The following is a 27,172-nucleotide window of genomic DNA, read 5'->3' as shown; positions in this document are numbered from 1 at the left end:
GACTTGCATAAAGATCAGCAAAAGCAGATCCATACCAAGACAAGTTGTATGGCAAAATGTAGGGATAAAGAAAAAATTTTAAAAGCAGCAAGACAAAAGAACAGTAACTTACAAAGGAAAACCTATAAGGGCAGTAGGGCATTTTTCAGAAGAAACTTTTCAAACCAGAAGGGAGTGAGTGGCATGATATATTCAAAGCACTAAATGAGAAAAATCTATAGCCAAGAATACTCTACTCAGCAAAAATATTATTCAGGATAGAAGGCAAGATAAAGAGTTTCTCAGATAAACAAAAACTAAAGGAATTCATGACCATTGAAACAACACTGCAAGAAACATTAAAGGAGACTCTTTGAGTGAAAAGGAGAGAACAAAAGTGACAGTATAAAGGTAGGAAACAAAAACAGTAAAAATGAATATTTTTGTAAAAAAATGATTCAAGGAACTCACAAAATAAAAGGATGTAAAATATACAACAGATACCTAAAACATGAGGACATGAGGAGTAAAGAATGTGTTCAGACTTAAACTACCATCAACATAATATAGATTGCAATTTGCATAGAAGGTTATATACAAATATAATGGTAACCATATAACAAAAGCTACTAATAAATATGCAAAGAATAAAGACAAATAAATCCAAATATATCACTAAAGAAAATCAGCAAAACATGAAAAAAGACAAGTATCAGAGAAAATCTTCAGAAACAACCACAAAACAAATAATAAAATGACAATATATACATAGCTATCAACAATTACTTTGAATGTAGATGAACTAAATGCTATAATCAAAAGATATGGGGTGACAAATAGGATAAAAAATACCCAACACCCATCTACATGCTTCTTACAAGAGACTCACTTTATTTTTATTTTTATTTTTAAATTTATTTATGATAGTCACAGAGAGAGAGAGAGAGAGAGAGAGGCAGAGACACAGGCAGAGGGAGAAGCAGGCTCCATGCACCGGGAGCCCGAAGTGGGACTCGATCCCGGGTCTCCAGGATCATGCCCTGGGCCAAAGGCAGGCGCCAAACCACTGTGCCACCCAGGAATCCCCAGAGACTCACTTTAAACCTAAAGACACTCAGACTAAAAGTGAGAGGATAGAGAAACATTTATGCAAATGGAGATCAAAAGAAAGCTGGAGTAGCAATACTTATATTGGAAAAAATAGACCTTAAAACAAATACTGTAACAAAAGACAAAGAAGAGTGCTATATCATAATAAAGGGGACAATCCAACAAGGAGATATAAAATTGTAAAAATTTATGCGCTCAACATAGGAGCACTCAAATACATAAACAGTTATTATGAACACAAAGGACCTAATTGATATAATAATAGTAAGGGACTTTAACACCCCACTTACATCAATGGAAAGATCATTTAAACAGAAAAAAAACAAGAAGATGGCTTTGAAGGACATACTAGACCAGATACATTTAGCAGATATATTCAGAATATCCCATCCTAAAACAGAATGCACATTCTTTTCAAGTGCACAGGGGTCACTCTTCAGAATAAATCACATATTAGGCCGCAAAAAAGTCTCAATAAATTTTAGAAAACTGAACTCATATCATGGATCTTTTTTGACCACAACACTATGAAACTAGAAGTCAACCATAAGAAGAAATCTGGAAAGACCACAAATATATGAAGGTCAAATAGCATACCACTAAACAATGAATGGGTCAACCAGGAAATAAAAGAAATTAACAAGTACATGGAAACACAGGAAAATGAAACCATATCCAAAACCTTTGGGATATAGCAAAAGCAGTTCTAGGAGGGAAGTTTATAGCAAGAAAAATTTCAAACATCCTAACCTTATACCCAAAGGAGGTAGAAGAAGAACAATAAACAAAGCCTAAAACCAGCAGGAGGAAGTAAATAATAAAGATTAGAGCAGAATTAAATGACATAGAATCTAAAAAAAACAATAATAGTACAGATCAATAAAACCAGGAGCTGGATCTTTGAAAAAGATCAATAAAATGGATAAACGTCTAGCCAGACTTATCAAGGAAAAAAATGCAAAGGACTTAAATAAATAAAATACATATGAGAGAAGAGCCAACACCACAAAAATACTAACAATTATAAAAGAATATTATCAAAAACTATATGCCAATAAATTGGACAACTTAGAAGGAATGGATAAATTCCTAGAAACATATCAAATACCAAAACTGAAACAGTAAGAAATAGAAAATTTGAACAGACCTATAACCAACAAAGAAGTTGAATTAGCAATCAAAAAACTCCCAACAAAAGGCAAAGACCAGATGGCTTCACAGTTGAATTTGATCAAACATTTAAAGAAGAGTTAATACCTATTCTTCTCAAACTGTTCCAAAAAATAGAAGAGGAAGGAAAACTTCCAAATTCATTCTATGAGGCCAGCATTATCCTGATACCAAACCCAAATAAACTAAAAAAGAAAACTACAGGCTGAAACCCCTGATGAACATAGATGCAACACTCCTCAACAAAATACTAGCAAGCCCAGTCCAACAATATATTAAATCATTCACCATGATCAAGTAGGATTTATTTCTTGGTTGCAAGGGTGGTTTAATATTCACAAATCGATCAACAATGTGTGATATATCACATCAATAAGAGAAAGGATAAAAGCCATCTGATCATTTCAATAAATATAGAAAAAGCATTTGACAAAGTACAACATCCATTCATGATAAAAACAAAGTAGGTTTATAGGGAACATACATCAACGTAATAAAGGCCATATATGAAAAACCCACAACTAGTATCATCCTTAATAGGGGAAAATGGAGAGCTTTTCCCCTACAGTCAGGAACAAAACAAATTTGTCTACTCTAACTACTTTTATTCAGTATAGTACTGGAAGTCCTAGCCACTGCAATCAAACAAGAAGACGTAAAAGGCATCCAAATTGGCAAGGAAAAAGTAAAACCTTCACTATTTGCAGATGACATAATACTATAGAGAAAACTTGAAACATTCCACCAAAAAAAACCTGCTAGAATTGATAAAGTCACAGGATACAAAATCAATGTATAGAAATCTGTTGTTTTTCTATACACCAATAGTGAAGTGGCAGAAAGAAACTAGGAAAACAATCCCAGTTACAGTTGTACCAAAAATAAGATGCCTAGGAATAAACCTAACCAAAGAGGTGAAAGACCATACTCTAAAAACTGTAAAACACCGATGAAAGAAATTGAAATGACACAAAGAAATAGACATTCCATGCTCATGGGCTGGAAGAATAAATATTGTTAAAATATCTATGCTACACAAAGCAATATACAGACTTAATGCAATCCCTATCAAAATACCAACAGCATTTTTCACAGAACTAGAACAAATAATTCTAATATTTGTTTGGTGCCACAAAAGACCAATAGCCAAAGCAAACTTAACAAAGAAAAACAAGGCTGGAAGCACCACAATTTCATACTTCAAGTTATTTTATAAAGCCGTAGAATTTAAAACAGTATGGTATTGGCACAAACACAAACACATAGATCCATGGAACAGAATAGAAAACCCAGAAATAAACCTACAACTACATGGTCAATTCATCTTCAGAAAAGCAGAAAAGAATATCCAGTGGGAGAAAGACAATCTGTTGGGAGAAACACAATGGTGTTGGGAAAACCGGACCATTTTATTATACTATATACAAAAATCAATTCTAAATGGATTAAAGACCTAAATGTGAGACCTCAAGCCATAAAAATCCTGGAAGAGAACACAGTAGCTTCTCTGACATTTGCTGTGGCAACTTTTTTCTAGATCTGTCTCCACAGGCAAGGGGAACAAAAGCAAAAATAAACTACATCAAAATCAAAAGCTTCTGCCCAGCAAAGGAAACAATCAATGAAACTAAAAGACGACCTATGGAATGGAAGAAGATATTTGCAAATGACATAGCCAATAAAAGTTCAGTATTAAAAATACATAAAGAACATATACAGCTCAACTCCCAAAAAACAAATCTGCTAATTTAGAAATGGACAGAGATAAGAGCAGATATTTCTCCACTAAAGACATCTATATGGCCAACAACAGACACATGAAAAGGTGGGCAGCATCACTCACCATCAGGAAATACAAATCAAAACCACAGTGACTGTTGGTAGAAACGCAAACTGGTGCAGCCACTTGGCCAACAGTATGGAGGTTCCTCATAAAGTAAAAAATAGAACTACCATATGATCCAGTAATCAAACTATTGGGTATTTACCCAAAGAATACAAAAATACTAATTTGAAAGGATAAATGCAGCATTATTTACAATAGCCAAACTATGGAAGCAGCCCAAGTGTCTGTTGATAGATGAATGAATAAAGGAGTGGTATACACACACACATACACACACAGAGAGAGGAATATTATTCAGTCATAAAAAAGAATGAAATCTTGCTATTTGCAACAACATGGATGGAGCTGAGAGTTTTATGTTAAGTGAAATAAGCCAGTCAGAGAAAGACAAATACCATATAATTTCACTTGCGTGGAATTTAAGAAACGAGGCAAATGAGCAAAGGGAGAATAAAAGGGGGGCGAGAATCAAAAAACAGACATTAACTGCAGAGAACAAACTGATGGATACAGGAGGGGTGGTGAGTGGGTTGATGGGGAAAAGACGTGATGGGGATCAGTGGGTGCACTTGTCATGATAAGCACAGGGTGATATATGGAATTGTTGAGTCACTGTATCTGTATACTTGAAATTCACGTGATGCTGTATGTTAACTAACTGGAGTTTTTGAAAAAACTTAAAAAGCAAAAAAAAAAAAAAATCACAGAAAAGTAAATCAAAGTGGAAAAACAGCAAGACATTTCCACAAAGCAGTTACTTGAATAGAGGAATAAATGAATGGCTTATATCTTAATATATTTGTAGTTATTATTCATCTCTTACCTCCTCTTAATATCCTTTTCCTAGTGCAGTGGTGACACAGTGGAAAGAGCCCTCAAGCTTTTTCTATAATTTACCTGTTCAAATATTCTGGACCAACTTTTGCTCTTTTCTTCTGCTAGAGTGTTAGGATTATTTCATAATCATTATATTTCTTCCTTATGTTTCTGTTCACAGAGGCTCTATTCCATCCGTTACTCCTTCCTCCTTTCCCTCCTTCCCTTTTTCCATTTTAAAATTTTATGGAGATCTGTTAATAGTTTTACCTACCCCCTGCCATCATCTTTTTAGTGTACTCCCACCTTAAGTTTTGTTTGTCAGCAGATCCTTATCCTGCTTTCTTCTTGGAGTATTTTCGTGTGGATATCATGCTGTCTTTTCTTCATTACTCATATTTGTTTTGGAGGAGTTCTTTTTGGAACTGTTAGTTTGGAACGGATAATTAGGGATAGTGGGTTGGTGTGTTTCTGGAAGCTTGACTTTGGGTCTGTTTTCAATTTCTTTTTAGCAGCGCTATCCTCTGGCATTTGATTCTACTTCTGACTAACAGGACACCTGGCTCAGAGCAGAGGGCTTTCTGCCAGATTTTGTGGTGCACAGTGTAGCTCATATCTTTTGAGTTGACTGAGATCAAAATATGCTCTCCTTGTCTTTCTGAAACGTGGTCGAATTTTCCCCCTACTTGGTAGCTCTTTTTTTAAAGATGATTTTGGTTTATGAGCATCTTCTGGCTTAGTCAAAGACGATGCTTCCTTTTCTGTTTTCTTATTCTCCCTGTTGTCTTAAAAAAAAAAAAAAAGATGATTGATTGATTGATTGATTGATTGATTGATTGATTTGAGAGAGAGAGAAAGAGAGAGAGGGAGAGGCAGAGAGAGAGAGGCAGGTTCCATGAAGGGAGCCCGATGTAGGACTCAATCCCAGGACCCCAGGATTACACCCTGCACCAAAGATAGACCCTCAACCTCCGAGCCACCAGGCGCCCCCCTCCCTGTTGCTTTTCATGAATTTCAAAGAGAAGAGCAGAAGCTTTGCAGTAATAGTTTCTAACTCATCTTCCACCTTTATTCTTGCTTTTTTTTTAATTCCACTCTGCACAGCCTGCCTGATGAGAAGCACCAATGAAAATGTATGACCTCGCTGCTTCGGAAACTCACTTCATTTAGCTTAGGAGGTAAATTACCAGTGCTTCGAAATGGCCTGTCAGGCCATATATGAAATGGCTCCTGCCTCTTCTGTCTCCAGGCCTAACTTATTACTCCTTTACATTTTAGCAACACTGAGTTACTCATCTGCTTGATAACGTATTACAAAACTTCCTACCCAGATTCCTTGTCATACGCCTGGTCCTTCTGCCTGAGATTCTTTTCCTTTCTTATTTACCTAACAAGTTTCTGCATTTCCTTCCAAGCCCAGCTCACATGGTTCTTGCTTTCTGAAGTCTTCTTTTGCTCTTCTGGAATAAATGGGTCTCTCTATCTCCTGTTCCCTCTTTACTTCACACATGTTTTGATGATTATACTTTTTTCAGTATAATCCTTTATTTACCTATTTTTCTCCTTCACTAGACTGAGGTCCTTAAAGTCGGTATCTTGTTCATCTCTGTATCCTCATCACAAGGTGTAGGGCTGGTACCTAATAGGGTCTCAAATAATTATTATGTAGGTTTGAATCAACATAAATAGATTTAAAATAGGAGAGAGATTTTGAAATCTAAGGACATGAGATTTTGTTTCTGCTTTTTCACTTTGCTGAATTTGAATGAAATGCAAAAAAAAAATGTTTTTAAGAACCACAAAGCAAATGAAACTAAGTAAAATCAAGTATAAATATTCTACAGACTGTCATAAAAGACTAGTACTGAGGAAAGAGGTAAGAACTCTAAATCCTGGAGTTATTTGAATGATAGTCATAGTTTGCACTATGAGAGCGATGCTATCCCCAAGATAAAGTGTACGTGGAGGAGAAATAAACAGTCTGGAACAGAACCACAAGTCTTGCAGGTGCAGTGGGAAGAATAAGAGTGAACTTTCCTGCATTCCTCAGTTGTCAGGTTGAAGAAGATTATCTGTTCCTGGAGTTCAACCACTCTGTTTTTTTTTTTTTTTTTCAACCACTCTGTTTTAAAAATAACTACTTCTATTGCTGATCGCATGAATTTTCCTCTCTCCTGAGCTAAGTTCTGTAAAACTTTTTATGCCCATTTCCAGCAATAATGGATGATGTGCATGTCTCCGTAGTATAATTTAGTGACTCGTTAGAGTGAAAGGTGAAATACTGAGTGAGGATTGAAATACTCCATATGTCTTAAAATTCCACAAATCCAGGCGTGTGGGAGACATTCAGCACAGAAACTCAACATGACTAATCTTCAGAAAACACTCTGAAATTGATAGTTCTTCCCACTGCCTGGACGATTGCATCCCCTTGGGACTTGAACGAAGCCATCTGGAATTTTTCAGATTTAATATTAGTTCTTTGCTTTCACAGAAAGGCACCAAAAGCCCTGCTTTACAAGCCTTCTACCTGAAACATTTAGTCGTCTGTTGGCATGGATTTTTCTTTGTTCCTGTAGAAGTTAATTGCCAACAGTCCAACAAGTCTTATTGCTTAATTCCCATCAGAATACATGAGGGCTAAAGATGTTACCTTGTTGCTGACTTCTTTTTATGCCCTAAGCATCTTAAGAAATTATCTTATTTTAAATACGTATTTCTCATTAGACTCACCTTTCAATCCTATTTACCTCGATTCAGCACTGTCTCCCCCTTTCTTTTTCCTAACCACTAAGGCAGATCGTGGGTCTCTGTTGCTGGGTGTATTGGATGTCTTTTGATTCTGAGAGTGCTCCCATTATCCTTATTCTGGAACTTGTCTCACTCACTAGGCCCTTCCGTCATGGTTGTCCTAGGACCTGGCAAACCTGGTTTGCAGAAAGTTTGAAGGTGACATGATGATTTTTTTGAGGCCCTCCAGAATATGTTTGAGCCTAAGCACCACTGTGGTGGTGCTGACATTAATTAATTCAGTTCAACAAATTTTAATCAGGGGCCCATTCTGTACCATGTAGGAAATAGTCCTAGTTTTCTATTTGTTCACAACCCAGTGGGGAAGACTGGTGTGTGAAGACTGGTGTGTGATAGCATGAAAGAGGGAAATCCCGAGGAGAACACAGATTGGCTTCACCTGGGGAGGCCAAGTGGTATTTCTCAAGCAGTGGACTCTGTGGAGATGACTTAGCTCATGGCAGGTTCCCTCTCGGTGCTCCCTGTGTCCATCGCCCTGATGTCAGTTTTCTCGCTACCAAAGCTTGGGACCCTCTGTTGTTTTCACATGCAAAAGTTCACTTGAAGAAACTTGTAAGGTTGAAATGATTTGACACTTTGCCACTATCTTTCCCACCACTACTGCTGTGTCCTTACACCTTACTCATCACTTACATAATGAACAAAAATATTACTGAGCAGTAAATAAAGTAAAGCATTCTCAAGCATCCCAAAGTAGCTAAAATCTTCCTTTAACCACTGTGCCTCCATGGAATCATTCTTGCCCCGGCACGAGTTATGCAAATGGGTGTGTTACTAAACTCTTGCATTTCTCTTTGGTCATCTTCCTGCTGTGGACCTCAGGAGGCTGATCATGTAGAAGAGAGGATGCCTCCTGCCTGGTTTCTTGCCTTTCCCTACAAAATTCTATCACCTGTTAGTACAGAATTATACACCTCCCTTTATCCCAAGGAAGGAATGATATGGTAGAGTCAAGACTGTATCTTTCTTTTTCTTTTTTTTTTTTTAAGACTGTATCTTTCAAGCTTGAGGGAAATTCATCCTCAAGGATGAATCTGTATTGCTCAGAGTAACTCAATCAGTGGCTAGCTGAGGAAGAAAGAAAGGTTTTTATTGAGAAAGGGTCGATAAGATGCTTCATCAGTGTCTTCCTAACATAATTGGAGCTGCAGAAGTCATCCATATATAAAAGTTCTGTGGGACCCCAATGATCACTCTCTTGCTCATCCTGGTTCTTAAAGGTTTAGAGCTATGAGGTCAGTACAAAGAGGTTCTATGTCATGCTCACGTAAACCTTAAATTCCACGAATAGTGAAAACAAAAAACAATAATGATAAGGGTACGTATCATTTGTTTTACTTCTGCCTCATTTTTTACTGTCCAAGCAGATTTCTTTTTACTTGCACACAGTCTAGTGCTTATTTATATCCCTGGTATTTTCTCTGAAGGCTTGGCCTTTGGTGACATCACAGCATTCCATCCATTATCACATTTCTATGACTTTTCTATTTGTGTGTGATAAATACAGACTTAAGTTCGTTGCAGTCCCATGACACTGTGCAGTAGACTGGAATTTTATTAACCCCAACCAATCAAGGTAATCTTTGGGAGTGATCAATTAGAAAATACCATGCGACCAACAAATTAATTACACTGTCTACTATATTGACTTTGTATTTAATTAAATTTGGGGGGTAATATTCCTAGGAGATTATTCTTGATCATTATTGCATTTGTAATTATTAGTATTATTTACAAAACATTTATCATGCTTATTATCTCGTTTTAGGTCACCAGTCTCTTCAGAAGATCACGGTAAGAATCTGTCTTACTTATACTAATTCAAGATTAAAAGTTGAGCTCCGTTCCTTACATTTCATTGTCAGAAGAAAGAATTATTTAAGGAAATGTTTCTAAGACATTGGTCTAGTATTTTTTTTTTTTCATGTGGAGTGTCATGCACTTTTAAAAATTCAATGCATCCTAGCTAAATGTGATGTCTTGTCTTCCAATCTATTATAACCAATTTGGTTGACAAATATTATGAAGCTTATGTATCTGCCTGATTTATGACTGGATACTTTCTGTGACTTGGGGCTAGCTGTGTAACTTCTCTGGATCACAGATTTTCATCTTTAAAATGAGAGTTTGTAGTAGACATTCCCAAAAGTTTCTTCAAGATTGGATGTTGGAATTTGCTAAAAGTACTAGAGGTCTGAAATGAACCTAATCCACAGAGGTATTAACTGTTACCCAGCTAAGGTGAGTTATTCACATTTAAGACATAGTTATTTTATTAAAAGGATAAAATATATAGTTTTGTCACATCCAACTTTTAGAGTTCATTTATTCAGTCAGTCATTCAAAAAATGTACACTTTAAGTGTCTACAATGGGTCCATTATACTATGTAATCATGTTATACAATATTAGGAACTATGTGCAAACACATGTGGTACGTGACATAATTTTCTCCCTCCAGGAGCTTTATGAGTCTAGTGGTGAAGGAAGTGGTGAGAAGATAGTAGGACTCTGAGTAATACTGGCATTCCTCGTCATGCCATCCCTAATTAGTGAGGGCACTATTTTGCATTCAGCCAGCTAAATACAACACATGAAAGCTGCTATAAGCTTCCCTCTTCATCCCTTTAGTCTATTCGGTCATTAAATTTTATTAACTCTGGTTTTTGTATTTCTTTTATCTCTGTTCTCTTTTCCATCCCCAATGCTGTTGCTTAGGGTTTCTCCATGTCTTATTTGGACTTTTAAAGTTATCTTAAAACTGCTATCCATACCCTAGCTTTCTATCCTCTAGTTCTCTGTATACTTGGATAGCACTACATTGTCTGTTCTGTAGCAAAAATCTGCACCCATTGCCTAAGGGTTGAAATCTTATCAAAAGATCAGTCGTTGTATTCAGGTTTCCACTATTGTATTTTAATGTGGAATGGAAATCCTAACTGATGGAATCTTTGTTTATTGCTACTGCTTATTGCTTCTTATGGCATCTTTTCCCCCTTCTGAATGCGCAAGCCATGCAGTATATTGCAACTAATTTCTGAAACTCACCATGTTTCCTGTGTCCTGCTTTTATCCATGCTGTTCTTTGTGACGGAACTACTCCTTTTTGTGATATACATGGTTTACATTTACCATTTGAGACCTTGTTAATCATTTCATCCTCCCTGAGAGCTCTCTGATCCACTTACCATTTGCATGAAAAATTTTTCTTCTAGAATTTAATAGTAAATTTGATGCTTGATTTGCTTGTCTCCCATGCTGGGCTGTGAGTTCTTTGATATAGATCCTAACAAACAGTAAACATTCACCAAATGTTTATTAAGTGAATGAATTAAGGACAAAGAGAGGGAGTTTTTGGATATCGTGCCATATCATAAGATCTCTCGTAATATTGAAATGAAGATGTATCACATCCCTGAGGATCATAGGCAAATCATGTTTAAACTTATTAAGTCAGAATTGGGTAACCAACCACCTAATGATGACCTATTACGGTATGCTATTTCGCTCATCATTGTTGGTCTGACTAGATTTTTTATTGTGTGTTTAGAGATCCTTGGGCTTCTAATTTCCATGGACTCAAAACGTGTTTCGTTTTTATTTCGATCTAGGGTTCTCCTAAATGACTTTTGTTTGCTTTGGCCTTCCAATCTATTAGACTTATCCCCTATTCCTAACAAAGGAGTGTGTAGGGGACTTCTGAATTGTTATTCTGTAGTTCGCTAGGAATTCTTTTTTTTTTTTTTTTTTTTCGCTAGGAATTCTTAAGGGGTTATGAGCTATCAGTGAGTAAGTGATGGCATCCTTGGAAATCCTTGAAAAATGACTATCACCAGAAAGACTTGCTCAGTATGAATAGCACTTCAGAATTAATTATTTTAAGAACTAGTATATGTGACTAGTTAAGGAAATATTATCCAAATTTGAGGGCTTTTATATTTTCATGGCTTCAAAAGTTATTACATGTCCATGATTCTTCGTCGATTCTACAACTTCCAAAAACTACTTGAATATATAAGGTGAAATTACAGTGCTGATTTATCTAATCTTATTAATTTTCCATCATCTTCTAGCCCATGTATACTTGGGAAAAGTATTCTTAACCCAAGGAAAAGGAAAATATTCTTAACCTTTTCTTTTATCACCAAGATTTTCTACTAGAACTTAAAATATGTTTCCTCCTGCTTATACATTTTTAGGTTCTCATATTTTCTGTGGTTCACATTAAATCTCCTGAATATTCTATCAAGCTTACATTTATACATGATAATGATATTGCAATATGTGTGCTTTTAAAAATGGTAAGAGGTAACAGTTTTCTTTTCTCAAACTTAACAATAGAAAAATTGAGGTTCATTGGGCAAATGGATTGTGACATTGGAATATAATGCCCCATGCCTCTTGACTTTCTATTTTGTTAACTTACTACCAGTGATCTTACTTTTCTCTCTAATAACGGTTGCGCTGGCTAACTTCAAAACAGACTTTGTTCTTGAGAAAATCTAATTTTCGAAAGTCCAATATGCCCAGTATTCTCAGTTCCCACAGATTACTTTTCATAGAAAATAGGCTTGAACATTATGGCTCTGTCATTTACCCTTTCTTACCTCCCGCCTCTTTATCTGTAAAGTGGAGATCATCATATCTACCATGCCTACCTCATGGGATTATGAGTTCAAGGGGAGATCATCTGTGAAATCATTTTCCAGTTTGCTAAAAGCACCCCAAACGCAATGCTGATATCATCCAGGCAGTGGATGAGGAAGTGTGAGTTTATTTGTGATGTTTGCTCAGCATTGGACACTGTCTTTGAAAAGTTAAAAGGTGTCCTGGGGGAGAAGGAGAGATAGAAAACTGTTTCCTTCAATGTTATCATTAAATATTGTGTTTTCGGGTCCCTGGGTGGCTCAGTGGTTTAGCGCCTGCCTTTGGCCCAGGGCGAGATCCTGGAGACCTAGGATCGAATCCCATGTCAGGCTGCAGGCATGGAGCCTGCTTCTCCCTCTGCCTGTGTCTCTGCCTCTCTCTGTGTGTCTTTCATGAATGAATAAATAAAATCTTTAAAAATTAAAAAAAAATAAATATTGTGTTTTCATTGGAAACCTTTGAACATCTGGGTAAGGAAGAGTAAAATGGTTAATGCACAATGCAGCTTATAGTGGCGAAGTAAAAATACAGTTCATGATTACATGTGGCATCATATAGGAAACTGACCATATAAGGCATAAGTGAAATATAAAATGTTCCTATTGGTATATATAGTATCAGAGTCATTAAGAATAAAGGCTAACATTTTTTAGCACTTTTGATGCAGACACACTGTGCTAAAAATACTTCAACTATATTACTTCATCTCATTTAACAAATAGTACACAGTAGACATTTTACCATCTATTTTTTAGTGGGAGGCAAAAGGTTCATGATACTTAAATAACTTGCTTAGGATCACATAGCTAGAGTTAATTTTCAAACCCAGTTCTTTTTTTTTTTTTAAGATTTTATTTATTTATTCATAGAGACACAGCTAGAAAGAGAGAGGCAGAGACACAGGCAGAGGGAGAAGCAGGCTCCATGCAGGGAGCCCGACGTGGGACTCGATCCCGGGTCTCCAGGATCACTCCCTAGGCTGCAGGCGGTGCTAAACCGCTGCGCCATCGGGGCTGCCCTCAAACCCAGTTCTAATACCCAACTCTTGCTCATTCGTGTACCATATCTCCGGAAAACAAAAGAAATGATTGTCAGAATTAAGGTGAATAGAATTATAAAGAAAAAAAATTCCCTCTAACAAGAGTTTATTTACTACTGTGTAAGTAATCTCTTTTTAATGACAAAACAAAACAGAACAAAAATAACAACCTGTCTCTCCTGCTGGGAATGATTTGTCCCTGTAGAAAAAGCAAATACCAATGTCACATTCTCTCATAATTAGTTAACTGAGTGAAACCGAAGCTTCAGGGAAACCTGCCACACCAAATCCCAGTGGGAACATTACATTTTAATGTTACAGCTGCAAGCTGGAGTCCTACCCCTTGTCAAAAGATAAGCCTGGCAGTGATTGATTGCCCTGCCCTAGGAGTTTCCTCTGCATTTAGAGCCTATCACCTCATCATTTAAATTGCTCCAGGAGCATAATTCCTGTGCCCAGGCTGCTCTGCTTGAGCTCTCAGATTCTGTTTTGTCATCTTGGCCACCTTATTGTGGGGACCCCTGAGAATGCCCCTGTGCTGCTGCTCCTCCACCAGTGCATTCACAGAGGGTCATCTTCCAACTAATGTCTGCTCACTTACAAAATACAGGACAGTCACTGAATCTCTCACAAGGAAGTGCCAACACTCTGTTTGATTCCCCTAGATGTCTGAAGCAGGCACCCCCTTCCTGTCCTCCCTCCTAGACCGGTTGGCAATAATGGTTCTTGCATTATATGGTGGCTTTTTCGTTGCAATAGTAACACAGTAGACAAGGATGGGAGTAGCAGGCATCTGGAAGTAAAATTTTAAGGACCACAGTCACTAGAGTAAGTCCCCAAAGGGTCCAGTATCAGACTTGGAGGCAGTTTTACTTTGCAGGAGGTTAGACAAGAAAAAAAACAACTCCAAACAACACATTGTTGGGTGGCCTACCACTCTTTAATATATCAATAACTATCTCTTGGCTCAAACATCATAGATGGTTTTTTTCTCCAATGTAAACATATACACATGCAGTTTTACTGACATAGATAATATTCATAAAAATGTACAAAATTTATCAGCTTAGTTTAAATGATAACCAAAAGGAACTATGGCATGCCCAGCCCCCAGCCTAAGATATAAAACATTGGTAGTCATCTAGAAACTTCATATTTCCCTTTCTGTTTACATTCTCTTCCCTCTCCCACTGAGATACCTCTGTTCTGTTTTTTAAATAATTTCCTTGTTTCTTGTGATCATTTTACTACATATACACATATTCCACATATGAATGTGTGTGTGTATTCCAGATATATGTGTCTTTATATGTATAGAGATTTGCTTATATTGAACTCTCATAAATTGAACCCTGTGGTAAATTCTTCTGTGCTTCTTTTGTTCAGAATGTTTTTGTGACACATCCTTGTTAAGTGCCTTATTGCGTACATTTATTTCATTAATTTTTCATGTTGTATAGTATTCTATTGTATGAATATAAAACAACTTATATATCCAAACTCTGATGAATATTTGCACAGACTGGGTTTTTTGGTTTTGTTTGTTTGCTATTGTAAACAATATCATTATGAACATTCTTTTTCATAACTCCTCTGGCTTCCATATGTATGCATTCTTCTAGGGATTAAGCCTGGGGATGGCATAGTTAGGTGGTAGGTTATATATCTGTGTAAGTTATCACATCATGACAAGTTGTTTTACAAAGTAATCCTAATTTACTCTCACAACTCTAGTCAGAGCTCCCATTGATCCCTATACTTGCCAACACTTGATGTTAACTAATGAAAAAATATTTTACCAATTTGGTGGGAGTGTCAAATGTTATCTTGGGGTTTTAATTTGTGCTAAATGATTACACGTCAGATTAACCATTTTTCATATAAGCCATTTGTGTTTACTTTTCTGTGAAATGTTGCTTTATTTCTTTTGCTCGTTTTTCTCCCACTAGGTTTTCTTTTTCTTAATGATTCGTAAACATCTCTACAGATTCTAGGTAAAGGTTTTTTGTTGATAAGCGTGTTGCAATTTTTTTCCAGTTTGTGGTTTATCTTTCCAAACTTTTTTTGAGGAATAGGTATTCTTTAATTTAATGTAAACAAATTACTAATATATTTTTTAAGATTTTATGTATTTATTCATGATAGATACAGAGAAAGAAAGAAAGAAGCAGAGACACAGGCAGAGGGAGAAGCAGGCTCCATGTAGGGAGCCTGACTTGGGACTTGATCCCGGGTCTCCAGGATCGCGCCCTGGGCTGAAGGCAGAGCTAAACCTCTGAGCCAGCGGGGCCCTATTAATATTTTCTCTATGGTATCTAGCTTTGGTATGTTCTTAAAGAAGTCCTTTCATAGGCTAGAATATCCTAAGGATATTGTCCCGTTATCTCTTCTACTGTTTTCATAGTGTTAAACTGCAATTGTGTCTTCATTATTTTGGAAATGATTTTGTGGTTTGATGAGAGGTAAAGATCCAGTTTTATTTTGATTTTTTTCATATATATAACCAGTCATTATTGTTTATTTCTTTCACTGACTTGAAAAGCCTGTTCTATCTTTCCCTATATGTGGATTTCTAGATCTCTTTTCTATTTTATTGATCTGTATGTCAATTCTTGTACAATGATTTTTTAAATTGCTCTAACTTTGGTATAAATCTTGCTATCTGGGAGAGCACATACTCTAAAATTTGTTCTTCTTCAACAATGTCTGAATTGTATTTGGACCTTTGTTCCTGCCTATGTATTTTAGAATCATTTTATCAAGTTTTGTGTTGTAATTTTCATGGAAATTGCATGAATCTATAAATCAGTATAAAGACAATTGATACTACAACAACACGTCTATCTCAAACAATCTCTTTATATTTAATTTTTTTGTTTTTGTTTTTTTTAGAATGCCTGTCCATAGAATTTCATAATTTTCTTCATGAAGGGTTTGACTGTCAGTTTTAAATAAAGTCCTAGGTACTTTACAGTTTTTGGTGATATTTTAAAAATTGTATTTTAAAAATTGTATTTTCTAAGTGATCATTGTTGGCATAGTAGAATGAAATTCACTTTAGAATCTTGTTTCAAGGTTCTTGCTTCAAAATCTTAAGTCAAGATTCCGGCTAAACTTTTAAATTCATAAACTTTACTTGAAGGGTCTGTTGTGAGGAAGAAATTCTGCAGAGGCATTATCATCTGCAAGTAATGATAATTTTGTTTCGTTCTTTCCAATGATTATACTTTGTTATATATTTTTCTGGTCCTTTCTATGCTGATTAGAACCTTCAGAACAGTACTGAATAGAAGTAGAGATAGTAGATTGAATAGTGGCATCATCGATTTGTTTCTGATCTCAAAGTGACTGCCAACCACAAGTCACCAATAAGTGTGGTGAACAGCACTGGTGATGCTGGTTGTTTTGCAGATAGTATCTTCAGGATTTTCCTTTTCATCCAAATGTGATAAATTCAACAGGTATTAGAATTTTACAGACTACTTTTTTCTTCATCTTTTGAGATAATGATTTTTCTTCTTTGGTGTATGTCATTGTCTAGTAGAAAGCAATACCATATGCATGAGATAAATTCAAATTGGTTATTATATTAATCTCCCTTATATATTGCTGGATTCAGTTCCTATTCTTTTTAGAATTTTTGTGTCCATGGTCATCCATGTGATTGGCCTCTCATTTTCCTTCCTATTTTACAGAGCATGTGTGATAAATCTAGCTTTATAAAAGGAGTTAGATTTTTACTGTTATTTTATTTTATTTTTTTCAAGGAATGTTTCTTTTTAGCTTCATTGGTCCTCTGTATTACATATTTGTTTTCTGTTTCATTGGTTTCTTATCTTTATAGTTTCCTTTATTCTAATCATTTGGCTTGTTTTTATACTTTTTTTCTATTTTTTTATTTTTTTCTTAACAATTTTATTTATTAATTCATGAAAGACACACACACACACACACACACACACACACACATACACACACACAGAGGCAGAGACACAGGCAGAGGGAGAAGCAGGCTCCATGCCGGGAGCCCGATGTGGTACTTGATCCCAGGTCTCCAGGATCACGCCCTGGGCCAAAGGCAGGAGCCAAACCAGTGAGCCACCCGGGGATCCCCCTTTTTTTTCTAACATAGACAATTGAAGTACAAATGTAACCAGAATGCTTTCTCTTCTCTGTATATGTCCTTCTGGAATTCTGTTTAGATGCATGATAGACCTTTTCATCCTATATGTGTCCTACTCTCTTTTGTATTTTATTTCTCCTTGTTTCTCTGGAACGCATCCTGCATTATTTCTTCAAAGTTGTTTTCTTGTGTTTTTACTGATTTGTATTTATCTGTTTTTGATTATTCTTTGAGCCACTCATATCTTTGGGCCTTCATACATGAGAATTCTTTAAGTCCTTGAGAGAGGTTTTCCAATCACCAAAGAAAAATAGCAAACTTAATTAAATTATCTGTTGGTGAGTGTGTGTGTGTATGCTTGTTTGTTTCTTTCTTAAGATACATAGAGAACATAGAGACAATAATTCAGAGTGCCCAGTATTCTACTGATGGCAATAAATTCACATAAGAGTTGCCTTGTTTTTGGTTTTATGTCCACACAGCATCAAATTTTCTTGTTCAGTCCTTTATAGGTCTTATTTATTATTCATCCTATACTGATTTAGCTCTTCAGGGGCTCAATTTTATGTGGGGGTCTCTTTGGGCAGGTTCCAGGCTTTATCTTCTATATCCCATGCCTCACACAGTCATCAAAGAGAGGCTCAAAATCCTAAAGGTGTGGCAGAAAACTTTAGGGCATCGGGTGGTTTGGGCACCTGTTCATCTGCGAGGGTCAGTGGATTTACTTTGTTTAATGGATTTATATATTCCTGTCTTTCTTCACAGTAGAGAGTGTGTGTGTATGATGAGTTTTTAACGGTTATTTTTGTTGTAAAATGAAACACCATACATAGCTTGGCATATTATCATGGTAATATCCTCATAACCATCACTCAGACCAAAAACCGAAATTCCTTCCATGTGTCTCCATCCTAATTACATCTCTCCAGGCCTCTAAAAGTAACCACTATCTTGACTTCTGTAGTATTTTTTTTTGTATATCTATAAAATCTAATCACTCATTCTAGTCTTATCTTAACTATATTATAGTTTAATCTTGCCCATTTAAAAATATAGTATTGTCATCTAAGTCTCTTTTAAATGTACATTCTCCACATACCCCTTTCTTTTACTTAGAATTTATTTTTGAAATGCTCAGGCCATTTGAACTGCAGACTTTCACACAGGCTGGGTCTTGCTGAGTGTATTCTAACACAAACTCTGATCTCTGGCAAGTATATTGGTGAGAGTTTGTTCTTTTATCAGAGACAAATGATGTCTGGATTTCACTGTTTTGTTGATGTCAGACTTATCAATTAGGGTTATAAAATAGTGCTGTTCTAGTTCTACCTTTGGGGTTTTCCCAGTTCTTTCATTTCATAAAGAATCACTTCATCTCCTCTACTGTTTTATTTCTCAGTGAAACAGTGCTGTAAAGGAAAACAATAAATGTTTGAATCTTTCCTTTTATTTATCTGGTTATCAAGATAATTAATTGATTCCTTATCAATGTAAAAAATGACCAATTTTCAAAAATCATTACAAATTCATGTTTTTTTTTTGTAGGCTCCATGCCCAATGCAGAGCTTGAACTCATGGCCCTGAGATCAAGAGTCACATGCTCTACCAACTGAACCAGCTAGGCACCCCATAAATTCACAATTTTAACACATTTCATGGGCTTCAGTGCATTGCAATTATCATTCTTATTGAAGCTTAAATTGTCCTATCTATGGCAAGAAGGAAGTCCCTTCATCTTGACTTCTAAGGTCTAATATGGTCCTAATATTTATAGATAATTTCCTTGATACCCAGCATAGCAAGATGTTTCAAGCTCATCTTTTGTAGTTCTTGCCCTGGACATCATTTCTCTAAAATTTCTTAGATTATTTCAAAGAAGAATAGTATTTCAAGATCACAATTTGGGCACTAGTTACTATTATGTTGTTCATTGTTTCTGGTTGAGCAGAGATAAGACAATTATATTTGCATTATGGATACGTATGTGTGTCTATATCTGTGTATATACATGCCTCATCTTTTATTTTAACTCACACAATTCATTTAGGATTACTGAAAGGATTTAAAACAGATTTCCTTGTATTTTTATTGATTTATGATATGTTGGTATTAAAATCATATAGACATTGTACACTATAATGTCTCTCTTTTAATATTCATTTTTGACTTGGTTGCAAAAGTAACTAATGCTCATCATGAATTAATATGCTGAAGAAAGTCTAGTTATTTTGGTTGTCTGAGCCACTTTTTCCCCCAGATCCCTTAGGTAAAATCCCCTGAAAACAGTATTTTTTTAGTTGTTTCATGAAAAAGCTTATCTGGGCCTTTTACCCTAAAAAATTAGTTGTGGTCTGTGGTGCCTAGGTGGCTCAGTCAGTTGAGCATCTGACTCTTGATTTTGACTCAGGTCATGATCTCAGGGTCAAGCTCTATCCTCAGTGGGGAGTCTGCTCTCTGTCTCTCTCTCTCTGACCTTCCCCTAATGTGCTCACACATGCTCTCTCTCTTAAATAAATAAATAAATAAATTTTTGAAAAAAAATAGTTATGGTCTCTACAGACTCATCGTGTCACATGTTCTTTCCTTGATATTTTGAGTATTCCATTTTCTCCTGGAATAAAGTATTGCCTTTAAGGTCTGATGATATTCTTATAAAAGTCATTTCTTGGGATCCCTGGATGGCTCAGCAGTTTAGCGCCTGCCTTTGGCCCAGGGCGTGATCCTGGAGGCCTGGGATGGAGTCTCACATCAGGCTCCCTGCATAGAGCCTGCTTCTCCCTCTGCCTGTGTCTCTGCCTCTCTCTTTCTCTCTCTCTCTCTCTCTCTCTCTGTGTGTGTGTGTGTGTCTCTCATGAATAAACAAATAAAATCTTAAAAAAAAAGTCATTTCTTGGGATGCCTGGGTGGCTCAGCAGTTGACTGCCTTCACGCCAGGGCATGATCCTGGAGTCCCAGGATCGAGTCCCATGTCAGGCTCCATGCATGGAGCCTGTCTCTCCCTCTGCTTGTGTCTCTGCCTCTCTCTCTCTCTCTCTCTCTCTCTCTCTGTGTCTCTCATGAATAAATAAAATCTTTCCAAAAAAGTCATTTCTTTTCTTTTCTTTTTTTTGTCTAGATACCCAAAGGATATTTCTCTTTAATGTCCAATACCTTTACAAAAATATGCCTTGGTATAGATCACTTTGAGACATTGATGCTCTCAGATACATGATACACTATTTAAATGTATGGTTCATTTTGAATTTCAAAGCAGTGTTCTTGAATTAAGTGTTTATACATGGTCTATTCTCTTGCTTTGGTTTTCTTCTTTAGGAGCTCATTTTGTATGTTTGATCTTCTCTATGTCTCTTTAACACTTGTCATTTCCTATCACATTCTTTTTACCCCTTTCATTATTTTTTGAAAGTTTCTTTGTGCCTTCTACTTTTCTTAAGGCTTTACTGGTTGAATTTATTTGTTCCTGTGTTCCTTCCAGTTTGTCTTCATTGGAAAATGATTTTTTTCTGTTATTTCTAGTTTTTTGTTGAATGACATCACCTCATTTCTGAATTATTCTGATTCAGATGGGCTATTCTTGATCTCATGTATCACTTTACTAACGCCATTAAGCTTACTTGAAATAGTATGCTACTTTTTAAGCAAGTCTTTATGGTACACTTTCATTGCCTCTCAATGTTATTCTGTTCTTTATCCTTTTTTTTAACTAAAATAACTTCATATGAGATTTTACCTTTCTTTGCTATTTTTTCTATGAAATTCATTTTCTTTCTGAATTTTGGAAAGAAATGTAAGTTCAGTTAGCTATTCTCGCTTCAGAGGCCTCTTTCTTCTGTTGGTTTTGTGTCCTATTGAAAATGTGGTAGCTTGCTTTCTCTGACTTCCTGACTTTGATCCATATCCTCACTTTTATCAAGACCTCTTTCTTTGCTCCCATTAGCCATATTCAGCACAATGTGAATTCCACTCAGAAATTCATCCTCAGTTTGGATCCTGTCTTGAAGGGGTATCCTAGGTGGTCAGTTTTGAGAGTTCACAGGAGCTACAATGCTCTAGGTACTTCCGTTTGTAGTGGGGCCCCTTACATGGATTTGGCAAGGGAAAGGGGAAAACTTCTGAGGCTGCTCTCATACTGGAGCCCAGTACTTTACCAGGACCACCTGTTGGCTACTTTGTGGCATTCCTGCTGTTAGGTACATCAGCTTCCCCACTTCCTCCCTATGCCCTCCTGTGCAGACACTGGGAGAATGCAGGTCTTTTGGCAGTTAATGGCCTCTCTGCAGCCACTTGTAATCTTGAAGTTTGTAAGGATATCTTGTTACCTTGTTTTTACAATTGATGGTGTATTTTGGTTCTTTTACTGAGTTTCTCTTTCTATGTGTAGATTCAGATGGGCATTAGGGAGGGCACTTGTGATGAGCACTGAGTATTGTATGTAAGTGATAAATCACTAAATTCTGTACCTGCAACTGATATTACACTGTATGTTAACTAACTGGAATTTAAATTAAAACTTGAGGGGGGAAAAAACAACAAAAAAGAAACATTCAAAAAGTCTGCTGCTACTATTACCACCATCTTCCCATATTTCCTGATTTTTAAAAATCCATCATTTTAGCTTAAATTGTTAGAAATTTAGTGTCTGTGATTCCCCTTATTAGCAAAAAGAGAACCCTATATTCATTTTTATTCAAATTAAAGTTAAACATCTTGAAATTTATATATTTTTAAATTTCTGCTATCTCCTGAAATTGAAGAATTAAAACAAGCATAATAATTTTTGAGAAACTCAGAATGGAAGGGATTACTTAAGGTTTGGGTCCTTGTGTTTCAGCAAAATACTTCCAACTACTCCTTTGGGATTATGTGGGTTAATATACTCTTAGGTGTCCTTAAAATTAAAAAAAAAAGTCAGTGTTATTAAAACTTAATGCCAGGCATTGTCCTAAGGTGTGTTCTGATGAAGCTTAGAGAGGTTAAATACTTTCTTCCAGATCACATCAAACTAGTGTATATTGAACCAACTACTCCGGATATTTTAGACATATTTACTCTACAAAACAATCATAATAATACTACTCTTACCATTTTACACATGAGGAAACTAAGGCACAAACCCTGTAGGTAATTTTTCCAAGGTCCTATGCATAGTTGATAAGTGTTAGAACTTGGATTTATACTCAAGTAATCTAGATCCAGATCCCATTCTCAGTCACTGCCCCACAGAGTCCCTCAATAGCATTGCTAAGAGTCGAGCTCATGTGGTAGGAAATCTTGATTCTTTTGGTTGAATGGAGATCTCCTACTTATTGGATGGCAATTCATCATTAAAAATGAGGTATATATATATATATATATATATATATATATATATATATATATTATTTATTTATTTATTTATTTATTTCATATCAGTGACCAGTACCTTTGACACAGGATAATTCAAAGATGTGTTCTTGATCTACTTCTCCTATCTTCATACTTCCATGATCAGGGAAACAGTTTCTTCAATCAAGGAAGCTAATCAAGGAAACAATTTCCTGTCAATAGCATCCATTTTTCAAAAGGAAGAATTCTCGAAAGGTAGCTATTTCCTTAAGGAGATATCACAACCGGAAGACAATATTATGACCAAAATGGTAGTATATATTAAGAAAATCTGGTATTTTCCCTTTTATTTTCTATAAGCTGCTTATTAGCAAAATGTGATGAGTAAAGTAAACTCGGCTGATGATACAGCTGGAAACCTCACAGCTCTTAATTGCCTCAACTGGGAAGAGTCTTCAGTGTTGGCCATCACAGTATGCCACTCTGCAATGACTTTGGGCTAGCTAATGCAAAGTTGCTGGAGTGTTCTTTTTTGCCCCATATTCTATTTCTGACTATGGAATCCCCCATTGGCTTTTTAATTAGATTCAAACATTTTAGTGCTCACTTTTGAGGCCCCTTCTTACCCTGGTTTAGCTCATATGGCTTTATTGAATTATTTTTACTCCTCTGCTTGTGGGCCTCTCTCCATGTTCATCTCCTTTATATTCACCCAGCCATATGGTTTATATCACCTCCTACCATCTCTCTGGCAGACCACCTTCATTGTCATTCATTCAAATCCCTCCTTGGCGCTCATTAATTCCCATGTGTTGGAACCACCTCCATAGATTCGAAGGACAAACAATGATGAATTTTCCTGACAACTCAAATGCCCACAATTTCTCCTTCCCTATTCATTTACTGTTTTTTTGAGTGTATTCCAAAAATGTTTCCCCATGGGTGGTGTTGCCCTTCTTATTTGACTATGAACCCAGTGAATAGAGATGTTGCCCCATTCTATGCTGTGCCCTGGCACAGAATTGATTTTCTCTATACAAATCTCACTGTTAGATTTGCTGCAGTATGTGGTGTTGGCAAACAGAAACTTTCAATACACATCTTTGAATTCCATTGTAGCCTCATTAACATTGTTCCCTGTTGGAGAAGGTAAGTTAGTCCTGGTTCTTTTCCAATGAAATTCAGTTGGTAATGTGCTGAAAAAAATGGCCTTTTATGGTGGCCTCACTGGGTGCTCCCCAAAGACTATGTGAAAAGGAAAGGAATAAAAATGATGGCATGCTTTTAGTTGGCTAGCCTTCTTTCACATTTTGTAGGAAAACAGACAATCACTGCTGATTAAAAAACAAAATAAAACAGTACAAGCGAACAAAACAAAACAAAAACCCCTGGGCTTTCCAGAATCAGGTTATATTACTTTCTATGTGTCCTGACCCTGCTCTCCTCTCTCCTCCCCCTATCTTAAATCTCACTATTGATTGTAACCATATAATCCTTTGATCCTGTGGTTTCTTTGGAGTGCTTTGTTGGCGATCATCATCTAATTATCTTTTGAAGCCTTATTAGAGATGAGTGTATGTTGAGGGGGAGGAGTGCTCTTGACTGAGATTCACCTGCAACTTGGCTTGAGTTTATCTGGCCTCAAGAGAATATTCTAAGTATTTAAAACATTGCAAAATAAGAAAGTGACAAGAAAGGGGAGAGGAGGGGAGAACATTAACCCCCTGGTTTGCATGTAAGTAAGTGGATGGGTCAGAAGAGGTCAGCAAATAAGGTTATGTGTCACTGTTCCTCTGGCAACAGATGAAGCTATCACAGATTTTATGCCTGCAAATCAGTTACTTCTCCACCAGGTGAATGTGCGAAAGGACAGGGGAGGTGTATGACCTGGTCCCTTGTAGTCATCGATAAGAGCAGAAATGAAGAATGGAATTGTGCTTACTTTTTAAAGTTTACTGTGTTTACTTAAGCTTTCTAGTGCATGAAATGATAGGAGCTGAGCTATGGTATGAACTCATATCACCAAGGGGCTAGACAGGTATGCTGACAAGTACAGTAGGACCCTTAGATGAAGGTCATCAACACTCCATTTGTCTGTTGTCTACTTGACAAGAGAAACCTCAGTATCCAGTGAATATTTTTTCCCCAGGGAGCTCCACCGAAAGCTGATTTGTTCTTTTGATGCCTTCCTCCTGCAAAGAACTATGTGGGTGTGGGGACTGCTTTCCCTGAATTATGGTCTTGGCCCAAGCGTCTCTTATCATGCTTACCAGTTGCAAAATACTAGAATGCCTCATCACTTTTTCAGTTGAAAGATGAGCCCTGGATATTTTACAGTACATTCCATCCTGGCATGTTCCACTTGGAAGCATTTTTTTTCTGTGTGAATTTTTGTTTGTGCAGGCTGTCTATGCCAGCCTTAGAGCTTGGAAATAGCCATCAGTCCAGCTCGCTTTCAAGCTAATGAAGTCAACGAAATGCTGCCTCATTTCAGCATCCTTCTGTGTCAGTCCTCATTTTCTGGGTCCACCCCGGGTGCTCTACGTGTCAGGTCATGACTGTCTTAGCCGCACGCGGTATGTCTTCTTCCGGTCACCATGACTGCACGTGGTGCCCATAAGCAGTTCATTACTACTGCATTTCCTTCTCCCAGCACTGCTACATTTCTTTCTGTAGCCTTCCTCTTCAGAGCCGGGGAATTATAAGGCATGGAGGCATGACAGCTGCACTCCTCGTGGCTGACCAGGGAGATGAAGGGAAGAGAGGACCTTGTTTCACCACCTAATGGCATCCTAGTACTGTCTGATGCTCTGTGCAGCCAAATAATGGAGGAGTGTAGAGCTGTCTTGCAAGTCACTCTTCCACATGCTAGGTTTCCATCCTAGCTTTGCCACATATAAGCCATGTGGCCTCATGCAAAGTGACTTAGCCTCACTAAGCCTCAGTCTGTCATACTTAAATGGGGGTGATGATAGTCACAGTACCTGTCCAGCAGTTGTATCAGAGTATTAACTTAGGTAGTATTTAGCTCTCTGCCTAGTGCATAGTTTGCCTGCAAATACTCACAAAAGGAAGGGACAGAGCAAGAGAGTAGATGTGCCAAAGAGAGCAAGAGAAGCTACCAGAGTCAAAAAACAAAATGGGAGAATCTTTTTCTATAAATAGACCCATCCCATTATATTTGCCTGGACTTGGGATGTTATTCAGGCATGTTGTATTCTAACTTTCCTGGAACTAAACATCCTTCAGGTTACAGCCCAGTGGGCAGAGAGTGACTCATATTGTGCTGGGCAGTGGCCACTTGAATGTGGATGGTTGTATAGGGCAAGGACAAGACCATTATTTCAGAGTAAGGAGGACTGACCCCAGCCCCGGCTCTGCTTTCTGCTAGGGTGTGGGGTGTAGGGGGTGTGGAATCTAAGGCAGATCATTTCCCCTTAGACCTTAGTCTCTGCAGAGAACAAGCTGACCTGGCACCATCTAAGCCTTTTCCTGTCCTCTAAACTCAAGCCTTGGGATCCCTGGGTGGCTCAGTGGTTAAGCATCTGCCTTTGGCCCACATCGAGTCCCACATCGGGCTCCCAGCATGGAGCCTGCTTCTCCTTCTGCCTGTGTCTCTGCCTCTCTCTGTGTGTGTCTCTCATGAATAAATACATACATGCATACATACATACATACATACATACATACATACTCAGGCCTCTGAGCCAGGGAAGACTCCTGAGCAATGAGATACATGAGATGAACCCCAAAATGTCACCTTCAGTTTCGGAAGAGTATTTGGGAGACATCCAAGCTCTGCTTTCTAAGGAGCAGGCATATGGATTCCTGCAGATGAGTGCCAGTCTCTTAATATTTCTGCTGCTGATGACAAAACAGCACTGCTGTTTCCAAATCTCACCAGGTACTCACCTTCTGAAAAGAAAGAAAATCAACTTTGCAAGTGCATAAATGCTTCGGGCAGATTTCACACTGATAGCTTTCTTTAACAAGGTAACAAACTACATTACTATTTAATTATTCAGCTCGCAGCCTCTCTCTTGACAAAACGATGCCCTAGTGCTTATTGGAAAAGGGATTTGTAATCAGCCAGGACCCATTCAATTTTGTGCAGTCTGGTGACATTTCCATCCCATCTTGTGCTTAACCAAGTAAAGGCAATTATTTCAGCCATTGCAAAAACAAAAAACAAAAAACAAAAAACAAAAGAGGTAGTGTTTTATAAGACCACAGAAGACCATGTTGAAACCATATTGTTTGTGTAGCTGCTTGTTCTATTTCTCTGACCATGTGCCTCTTTGGGCCTC

At 37.0% G+C, this 27,172-nt stretch overlaps 1 protein-coding gene across 1 annotated transcript in view; it reads left to right on the top strand.

Annotated features, from left to right (window-relative positions):
• DGKI (diacylglycerol kinase iota) overlaps positions 1-27,172 on the top strand; it is a 429,239-nt gene that overhangs the window by 362,017 nt on the left and 40,050 nt on the right. The window contains 1 exon segment of the mRNA XM_077850064.1: positions 9,501-9,526. Within this exon segment, the coding sequence (XP_077706190.1) occupies positions 9,501-9,526 (26 nt within the window).

The sequence above is a fragment of the Canis aureus genome, chromosome 15 (genome assembly GCF_053574225.1).
Source record: "Canis aureus isolate CA01 chromosome 15, VMU_Caureus_v.1.0, whole genome shotgun sequence".
Lineage (NCBI taxonomy): Eukaryota > Metazoa > Chordata > Mammalia > Carnivora > Canidae > Canis > Canis aureus.
The sequence above is the reverse complement of the archived record's forward strand: the minus strand, read 5'-3'. Positions and strand labels throughout refer to the sequence as shown.